This window comes from Ostrea edulis, chromosome 2 (genome assembly GCF_947568905.1).
Source record: "Ostrea edulis chromosome 2, xbOstEdul1.1, whole genome shotgun sequence".
In the NCBI taxonomy this organism is placed as follows: domain Eukaryota; kingdom Metazoa; phylum Mollusca; class Bivalvia; order Ostreida; family Ostreidae; genus Ostrea; species Ostrea edulis.
Window position 1 is genome coordinate 12354538 of NC_079165.1, and position 10476 is coordinate 12365013.

Sequence of the window (10476 nt, forward strand, 5' to 3'; positions counted from 1 at the left end):
TCCCTGTCGACCGGTCACACCCGCCATGGGCCCTATATTCTTTTTAATTGTGAAATACTCAGCCCTCTGACTAATCTTTTTACTTGTGAAATACTCAGTCCTCTGACTAGTCTGTTTACTTGTGAAATACTCAGCCCTCTGACCAGTCTCTTTTAATTGTGAAATACTCAGCCCTCTGACCAGTCTTTTTACTTTTCATTACAGTAAGGGATGTCGGTGATCATCCCAATTGTCCAAATTCATCTTTCTTTGATAATTTAAAAACTGTCCGATTATGGTTTGTAAGCATTTTTTATATTTTAAAACGAACATTGTTTTTAATTTATATTTAAACTAAAGGAACTTGATACCTATTTCGCAGTGTATAAGTGATCAGAGCGTTCGCTTCTGGAATGGGAGGTCGTGAGTTTGAGACTCGCACGTGCCGTGGCTGCGTCAAACTTAAGACTTAAATAATAGTGATTATTCCCGCGTCAAACCTCGGCATTTAGAAGCGAAAGTCACATGTCTTTCCTATGAAACTTGAAAAACCGACTTTGGTTGTTTCTTTTACATTCCGTCGAGAATTTGTCACTCATATTGAGACGTCACCAGCTGTAGGTGAATTACCACATATTTAGACCTATGTTTAGCGTTCAGGACCGTAGTAGTGAGGGTTCTTTATCGTGACAATGCCTGCCGCAACACTGGACCCCCCGTCTTTAAGGTCATATCCGAAAGACCCGTGATTGTAGATCTCCCTTCTAAATACCGTGCGTTTGGCGAAGTAGCAAACACTACCTACGTTTACGTCTTGAGGTCTAGCACTAAAGGATGACGACATTGGTACGACAAAGGTCCATTGAGGTCATGGTCCTAAAGTTGTGTCACATCACATATAGCTTGGCGACGGAACCATCAATACATATGCCAACGCTACTGTGACCGGGTATTCATTCATGAAAAGACCATTCTTCACGATAAATTAAAGACTAGACTTTTTGACATAACGGAAAATTGCTTCTTCAGTATTTAAACAGAAAAGGAAATATTCATATTTTGTGATTGTACGCACAGGTATTCTGAAGTTGATATTAAAAAGATGCTAGAGTTCCTCATGGACAATATCTTCACAGTCTTTGATGAGCAGGTCTTTCAACAGTCTGTTAGAATTCCCATGAGCACGAATTATGCTCGTTTATCATCTGAACTGGTTATTATTATTGTTATTATTTTTACGATGCAGAATGAATTCCAAATCTACATGAGAAGAAAATATAATTTGCTGTGACCTTCAAATCTGTATTTAGATATATTGACGATATTTCATCTATTAACCATGATAATTTTCATCTGGATGTTGATTCAGTATATCCCAGTGAACTCGAAATAAAAGACACCACAGGGGCTTCCACCTCTGCTTCGTACATGGATATTTTATTGAATATATAATTGATAATGGCATACTAACAAGTCAACTTTATGACAAGAGGGGTGCCTTCAGCTTCTCCATCGTCAACTTCCCATTTTTATGTAGCAATATTCCATTTTCACCTGCACATGGTGTTTATGTCTCTCAGTTGCTTCGATAAGCTTGTTCTGCGTATAAGCTTTCTTAAAAAAAGATCGAGACAGGTTACTGATAAATAAATTGATGTTACAGAGGTTTCAACAGTCTCGATTAGTCGTTATAACGATCTAATTTACTAATATCACATCTCATTTAAAAACTGTCATTGGTCCAATTGCTGTCTGCCGTGTGCCATACAAGTTAAGACCGTTATTTACACACTGATTTTGACTACATATTATTCCGTTTAGCCGATCGAGATTGGGCTCACGGCGGGAGTGACCGTTGGCCAGGGGATGTTTACTTCTAGGTACCTGATCCCACCTCTGGTAAGTCTTGGGGTCCGCTTTTTCTCTGATATCTGAAATTTCGTATTCTTTAGAGGACTTACGTTTCATTGAAAATATTGGAGAAAATAAATCATCATTGCAATGTTGAAATAATAAATTTTATATCATGTCATGGATATAATGAAGCATATTTTTTTCTGAAAATAAACTGAATTCTAAATTTTACTTTACAAATTCTTTTAATTTACAAAATAATCAGCTTGCACCATTTTCTTAATATTTAATAGTTACAAGTTGACTTCGTTTGTATGTGTAAAGCAGGCAAAGAAACGGTAGGTTAATTCCGATTACTTAAACCCGATCAAAGATTAACGAAGTCTGTGTTTATTCATACAAGATTAAATTCCTTTCACGTACACCGAAACTCCATAGTGTACCCCCATCACGAATCCAGAAATACAGGTACATTACTTCTGATATATTTCTCAACTGAAGTTTATTTTGGCTTCCTCTTAATGGTATATGACGTGCAATATTTGTAAGGAAACGCGATCTTTGAATTCTGAAACTAATTTGAATTGATTGTAGGAATTAGTATAGTGCATCACTTGCACCGCTCAAAAAGTTGTTCAACCTGGGAAATGTTGTTGGATGTAGTCAGGGAAAGGTTGGAATTAAAGACGGAATGGGCAACTCGCAGACTGGACACGTTACATCGGGGTTGATTCCCTCCACTCGATCTACAGTGTACTCCAGTTCAATAGGTCAGTGTAATTGTCTTCACTGTATGAGAATAGGTTATAGAAATGATTGTTCATGTACATATCAGGTTCAGTGCAGTACACACAGATCATGTAGATTATTGGCAATATGTTTTCTTTTCCGAATTCTAATTTGAATAATTAGTTTAAGGAACCGTATTTACTGCACCCTGAAGAGTTCCAATAAATGTTTCTTTTCATTATTAGATCCTAGCGGTTGTGTTTTACTGAAAGGTTCAATAAATCTTAAGTTATTAGTTTAGATATAGACATTTATTCTGATCAAATTCTACTGAAGTACGGAGACTGTATTCATTATTATGTTAGATACACGGAAGACGCTTCCTAAACTTATTGTACTTCTTGTGATATTACCTGATGTCAGCATGAATAATAATTCTAGTGGGATCTGTTAATGTACTATAACATTAATTAAATGTTCTCTCTTCTAGCCACATATATCTTTTGTTTATAAGAACATTAGAAACTGTTAAGACTGCATAGTGGGATACTTCGGCAATGTTATATTGACAAAAGAGGAAACTGGTGGCCTATGATGAAAATGCTATTATCGTTTGTGTCTTTATACATGTCCAAAATCGGTCTGATTAGGGTATAGAGGGTCTTTAGTCAAAGCTGATCGAACAGGAAAACCCATTCCAAAACAAAATCTCCAAAAGACATTTAAAGCATTCAATGTATAATAGCCTTTTTTCAAAGATAATGCAGAAATTAGGATTTTTCCATATAATCATCTTAGTGTTAAAAATTGGATAAGATATAATTTGGTGGATATTTAGTGCTTTTAATAAACGCCTTATTGATTGTTTTCATCTTTAAAATTATTCGATATGATACTGTGGATGCAATGGTATATATAACCATTGATTTTAAAAAAATTAAAAAAGAAAGCTAATTCATACGAGGGCAAATCAATAAGTACCCAGCCTAATTTATTTCCGGTTGCGATCCACCTCTTCTTTTTCGTTGTAATTGCCCTCTAGTGAGAACTGAAAAGTAAGGGTTCTTCCCATTGACCCACTCCTTAACTGCCATCACAACTTCGTCAGACCGGAAATGACGTCCACGAATATCCTTTTTCAAGTTTGGGAATAGGAAGAAGTCGCTAGGAGCTAGGTCAGGCGAATAGGCAGGATGTGGTATTAATTCATACCCGTTTCGCTCTACAGCATCCATTGCAACTTTGCAAGTGTGGATTCTCGCGTTATCCTGTTGCAGCAAAACACCTTTAGAGAGTTTACCTCGGCGTTTTTGACGGATGGCGGTTCTCATCTGTTCTAGCAAGTTTGCATAGTACACTCCAGTTATTGTACTTCTCTTGGGTAAAAAGTCTAATATAATAACACCTTTTGCGTCCCAAATTACTGTGGCCATCACCTTTCCAGCAGATGGTTGCATTTTGAACTTCTTTGGCCTCGGGGACCAAGGCCCTACCCACTCACGACACTGAGCTTTATTCTAAGGCTGATAATAATGAACCCAAGTTTCATCTACTGTCGCAAGACGCAACAGAAAATCATCTTTTGATCTAAAATGCTTCAACAAGGTGCTGCAAACTGAAGCTCTGGTTGCCATTTGCTCATTGCTAAGGGATTTGGGGGACCCAACGGGCTGTTAGCTTGCGCGTACCTTAACGATCATGTAAAATTCTTGAAACGCTACCATTGATTGATTGATTGATGTTTAGCGCCACACTCAACAATATTTCAGTTATATGGTGGCGCCCCGTTTTTTTATTGGTGGAAGAGAGAACCCAGATACAATGTACCTGGGAAGAGACCACCGACCTTCCGCAAGTAAACTGGGAAACTTTTTTACTTACCGGCGCGAGCGGGATTCGAACCCGCGCCGAGCAGAGATGAGAGGCCGTGTGATTTAGAGCGCGATACTCTAACCACTCCGCCACGGAGGCCCCTCGCTACCATGTGAAATGCCTAATGTCTGCGTTTTTTCTTCCACCTGAATTTGCCTATCAGAGTATACCAGTTCCCGAACTTTCTTACACTTTTCTTCGTCGGTGGCATCCAGTGGGCGTTCAGACCTGGCATCATCTTCTAAAGACGTTCTACCGTGTTTGAATTCCCCTACCCAGAATTTAACCTGCGCATAAGATGGTGTAGAAGACCCATAACCATCGACTAACTCGCCGTGTATTTCCTTGCCTGTTTAACCTTCTAAATACAAGTACCGAATTATAGCACGGTACTCAACTTTAGTTGAAAATCATACCGTTGCATCACTAGCCATATTTGACATTCAATATCTTTTTAAAGAATGACTCGATACGCGTGCAATTATGTACCCAGGTATGAAAATCGTGACCGTCTTGGTCAATCGGAAATGGGATATGCTGGTTACTTATTGACTCGCCCTCGTATATATGAAAAATATAAGTGCAAATTTGCATCAAAATTTATTAACATTCACATTATAGAGGTTACAAGTCTTGTTTATAGGTAATATTTTGCAGATTCTGTGGTCGTTATATCGATCTTATTTGCAAATACAGCTTGTCGTTAGGTCGAATGATGTGTGTCATGTTTTACACCAACTGTTAAGACTTTTTACGTACTGATTTTCACTACGGTTTACTTAGTTTACATGTACCTAATTAAGATACATGCTTCAAGGCGGTGTGATCAGTTAACAGGGGATTCTTTCTCCTTCTAGACACGTGATCCCACCTCTGGTGTGTACAGGGGTTCGTGTTTACCCTACTCTTAATTTTGTATTGATGATATACATTACTGTTTGTTATCTTCACCTTTCCATTTGCACAATAGATGTAACAAATAAACCATTTATGCTGAAATTGACATTTTCTCAAATTACCGCCACCTCCTTACACGTTCGTGAAATTATGAGACCAGTAAAAGCTGACTTAGCCTAGTCGGTGCCGATTTTCACATGAAATGCTTTGTCACTACACTGTCTAGTCTCGTTGTCTGTGGTGATGATGGGGATACAAAATCTAATTTTTATCATAGAATAAAACAGAAAGCTTACAATGTAATGGGGAAAAAGTACAGTGGATTATAAAATTGCATCAATGTATTTCTGTAATGACTCTCAAATTGAATTACATGGATACCTATCTTAACAGATTACGATACAGCGTCCCTAGAAAGCGACAGCGATACAGATCTGCCTTTCCGGTTTAGTTTTACCAGATTATCCAATCTTCCACCTTTGCCCGGTGTTCATCCTCTTGACTACAAGGCCTACATGAATACCCCGAGTATATCTACTGTTAGCACCAAACAATCACAGCGAGCTCAGAAATTTGGCCGCCAAACAACTTTTCATTTACCTCTAATCACCAGTCACGTGTACAGCAACCAACCGCTGAATAATCGATGTGTCGTCACAGTTAAAGAAAAACCAAGAGAAAAAAAGAATTCCAAGAAAACCAGGAAAAAGAAAGGAACGAAAAAGAAAAAGAAAATTATGCACAGACTTTAAAATCAAAACATAAGTGTTTTGAATATGATATATATATATATACAATGTACACGTATTGTATTATGCAGGGTAAATTTATGGAAAGTAAAAAAAAATCTTTCCTGTGTTTACTTATACCAAACGATGTAATAAAAATGATAATGATGGACATGTACATGTAGTCGTTTAAAGATGTACTCATGTCGGGTGGGATCCTAAAGCGATAGTTAATGATTGCACATAACTTTCGATAGTGAAAATGAAATCATAACACAGAATATGCACTTAAAATTACATGGATATAATAAATAAATGCAGGAATACCAAACTCCACCGGTAAATCAAATTGGACTAAAGTGCTTACATATTTCATATCTATAGATTGTATTGATAGAAGTGTCGATTTCCATCACCTTCATATTCAATATCGCGGATGATTCGTTCTTATTTCAATAACTGACAGGTGGAGGTTATGACAGATAACTAGTGCTCACTTTGTGTGCTGAGAAAACTACATCAATACATATCAAGTTTCGGTATCGAGCGTATCCGTCGAATTCGCTGCAATGTTCGTGAATGACACTTCCTGGTTCTGCGTAGAAGGTTTCTTCTTGAAGAAATCGCACATCTCTTTTCTGAAGAATTTGATGATAATCACAATGAAACCAATAATTATGATGACGAAGACTACAATTGCAAAATAGATAGCCCAGTTTGTGGTAGGTTCCCTTTTCTTTCTAGGAGGTTTTGTGTGCCCTGTTCCTCTACCAGGCGGAGGAGCTGAATACAGAGAGAAGATAGTCCAATTCATTTCTATTTTGCATTTAACATATCCGGTAGTGATACTACGGTATTATTTTACGAACAGTAAGGGATGTTTCCATTCAAAAGAAATTAATTTGCATTGTCATTTTACAAATATCAATCTTTCTGAACGTATCATATTGCATGTAAAACTTATACGGTACCAATTTTGATGCACCAGTATGTAATATGAAAAATAGTTAAAGTAAAATAGGTACAAAACAGACTAGCACTATATACATTGTAAATTACATGTTTATTCATTTATTTTTATTTTTGGCTAGCTAATGAATTAGTTTTTAAGGAGCGAATTATTCGTCCAATCGGTATTTCCACAAAGGACGAAGATATGATGGGCAACCCCCCCCCCTCTCTCGCTCTCCTTCCCTTGCATATGTAGGTTAATGTTAATTGCATCTTTATCATTATCCTTGTGTACATGTAAATCATAATATATCATTTACCTGGCGTAGTGGGTAGACATGTTTCTGAAACAAAAAAGAAATCATCGAAAGATTGAAGTTGAAATATTAAAGACCACCTTCATTTCATATGACACATCAATCACAGTGACAAAGCTCAAAGCTTTACATAGTGATGCTTTACCGTTGATTTGCTTTGATTTCATTTTGAGAAATTCCGAAGCATGTGGTACATCGCTGCAGGTATCGTTAAATAATTGAAATACTGTAGAGGACTCTTCTTGGGATATTTCCTATAAAGATTATAAATCAATTTAGAATATTTCTGATGGTTGCATTCTATATTAGAGTTTTTACATTGTTAATTACGTTCAATTATTTTCAAAAAACATCTTTCATGTCAGATTTTTGTTTCATGTGATGCGTTGAATTTGATAACTCCTCCGTTTAACAAATCAATATACAAATAATTTGTCAGTACTAACAATGCAAATGAATCCATGACTAATTGATGAAGCAGAAAATGCATCGTCTGTCCATGTGTACAAATAGGTGATGTCATTCACTGTTTTGTGAAACAGACAGTGAAGGAGAAGAACATCTGAAAATAACAAAATGAATTACATTGATTTTATAGTGCAAAAATTAGCATACTCCTTACACTTACATTATGTCTTTTAACTGATTCGAAACGCGAGAACATAGTCTGCGCAGGATCAATTTTTAGAATCGAGGCAGGCTACTGGCGAATCAGTCGATGTTGTAGGGGTTTCAACAGTGTCGTTTAAAAGAAAGGTGAAGATAACCAACAGTGATCAATCTCATAAATTCTATAAGCAATACAAAATAGATAGTTGGGCAAACACGGACCCCTGGACACACCAGAGGTGGGATCAGGTCATTAAAGGCAATATATCTTAAATTCTATGGTCGTTATAATTATACAACCCGTCATTAGGTTCAATGCTGTTTTATGTTTTTCATACTAATTGTGTAACCGTTCTTTACACACTAATTTTGACTACCGGATGTAAAGCTTAAATTAATAAAGAGCTTGGTATTCTTTTTGGTATTCACGGGATTGATTACCGTTCGTTATCTTTACTTTTTCATGTATATAGAAATGTATCACTACCTGGAATATAAGTATTGGATTGACATGATGAACTGGTGGAGATGGCGACTTGTGTGTTCTTCGCACATCCAGTGACGTAACTATCTATACATGCATTTTCTGTGCCGTTTTCATCTGCAGATAAACTCACGTAGGAATTCTTCAAGACGCTTGGACAGTCTACACTAACTATGTCCTCGCTCGACACTTGAAAATAAAATATTCTATGCATATATGCGCTTGGATTTTGTTTGTTTATTTATTCATTTTTGCTTTCTTTCTGACATTGCATATGCCCAATAATAAAATTAGTATATTTCGTTTGCCATAAAGAAAATTAAAGATAAATGTAAAATGATCAATTCTTTCTCATATACAAATATGACTCACCATTTTTAATTAGGCTATACATGTTGTCTATTGTGTTGGGGACAGTACATACGTCATCCATTGATGCATTCATCTGATTCGACAAAGCATATATATTCTCGTTGACTGTTTTCTCTAGAGGTGTTGCAACATGATACATGTAATTGTCTGATTTCACTCTATCAAAACTAAGACAAAAGTACACGCTAACTTTGATGGAAAACACATCCACGTCTCGAGGAGATCTGTAATGACGTAACAAGATAAAAACGTGTTGCAAAACCTACACTCATATTCTACCTTAAGATAGAGAGAGAGGAGGATGAGAGAAAAAAATAATCAAGGAATTATTCGAAAGGTTTATGAATTCTACTTAACCTTCTTATGATTATATCAGATAGGCAATTAGTTAATATTGGCAGCAAGACGAGCGAAAGCTTACTTAAGCAGGTAGTGCGTCCCATTGTTTTGAACACAGTGGAAATCCAGGGAAATTACTGCCGGTAAAATGACCGGATAATCATATATCACAGAGTCGCTGAACCTCAGGAAACCTTTGTCGGAGCTGATCCACACGCCTCTTAGATCCGACGGGAACTGACATGACGAGGCATATATTGCTGTTAAAATATTTATTGGGAAAAATATGGCAAAGTGATTGATTTTGTGTTTCTTTTTACTTGAATTGCTCATACTCAATATTCTTTAAAGTGCATTGAAACTAGAAACGTAGCAAAACATTAATATTTGATCAATGAAATAAATAATGCATACACAGCATCTTAAAAGTATAAGTAAAATATATACAAGGCTGAAGACACACTTTTGGAGGGATATTTTACCCGTGACTCCTATGAATGTATGCAGGATAAAAATCATCAACGCCATTCTTCGTTTTTGCTTTTTTTTTCCTAAGGATTCCCACAAGTGGAATATTGATTTCACAAGTCACAATGCATTTTTCATTCAGAATAGACCTTTAAATGGAAATGAGAAATTCAAATTCAGTTAGAATTTGATAATTCCCTAATGCAGCTACAACACTTGGTAAGGACGATTTGTTTATCAACTCATTTAATCATAACGACGGTATTTCAGAGGACAATGAAGGTGGATGGAAACAGCAGATACATATAAAACAATCAATAATCTTTCGAAATTGAATTAATAAAAACAATTTTAAAAATGTTTTGATAGATACAGCTATGTATTTTATATTTCATATTCATGTTGTATTTTACTGACCCGAATCAATATGAAAGAAAATACATTTACCTTTTTCGATCCTTATCAAAAATCCATTATGCGATTAAATGTTCCTCGTCCTCCTGCTTGTGCACTTCTTCACGAATAAATTCGTCGGTGATATATCGAAAATTTATTTTGAAGCTTAAGCCGCCTCGTTCCTTCAGTATTATATATTTCTTTCGTATATTTTAATGGATAAGGGTTTGGTTATTCAGTTGGTCGAAAGCATGTTTAATAATCGATCAGTGTTTAAAGGGAATATGAATGCGAGCGTGCCTTGGGTATTGTATTGGAAAAAAGTGCACGCATTCAAACAGTGAAATGTCTACACTGAATGTCCACAAAATTTAGATAACACAGATATGAATGTAAAGCGACAATGGATTAATCAGAAATTTTAACAAATGTCCATTGTAGTGTTTGGCGTTCATTAAACTACTCAGTTCTAACACATAAG

General features: G+C 36.2%; 2 protein-coding genes across 4 annotated transcripts; one reads left to right on the forward strand and one right to left on the reverse strand.

The window, feature by feature from the left end:
- The first annotated feature begins 1726 nt into the window (after window positions 1–1726).
- LOC125681471 (uncharacterized) lies at window positions 1727–6766 on the forward strand. 3 transcript variants are annotated; one of them, XM_056156118.1, is made up of 3 exons: window positions 1727–1878; window positions 2428–2603; window positions 5725–6766. In XM_056156118.1, the coding sequence occupies exons 2-3, from the start codon at window positions 2525–2527 to the stop codon at window positions 6081–6083; spliced, it is 438 nt and encodes a 145-aa protein (XP_056012093.1). In that variant the 5' UTR covers window positions 1727–1878; window positions 2428–2524; the 3' UTR covers window positions 6084–6766. The 3 variants fall into 3 exon arrangements, with proteins under 3 accessions (XP_056012093.1, XP_056012092.1, XP_048777554.1); XM_048921597.2 differs by lacking the exon at window positions 1727–1878 and adding an exon at window positions 1922–2301; XM_056156117.1 differs by having other exon boundaries at window positions 1762–2603.
- LOC125681470 (uncharacterized) lies at window positions 5018–10384 on the reverse strand. Its single transcript, XM_048921596.2, has 9 exons — window positions 10047–10384; window positions 9614–9748; window positions 9214–9391; window positions 8793–9016; window positions 8424–8609; window positions 7774–7889; window positions 7473–7581; window positions 7331–7354; window positions 5018–6842 (listed from the first exon to the last, which is right to left on the reverse strand). Exons 2-9 carry the CDS (start codon window positions 9657–9659, stop codon window positions 6589–6591), a joined length of 1137 nt encoding a protein of 378 aa, XP_048777553.1. The 5' UTR covers window positions 9660–9748; window positions 10047–10384; the 3' UTR covers window positions 5018–6588.
- Between the last annotated feature and the right edge of the window lie 92 nt (window positions 10385–10476).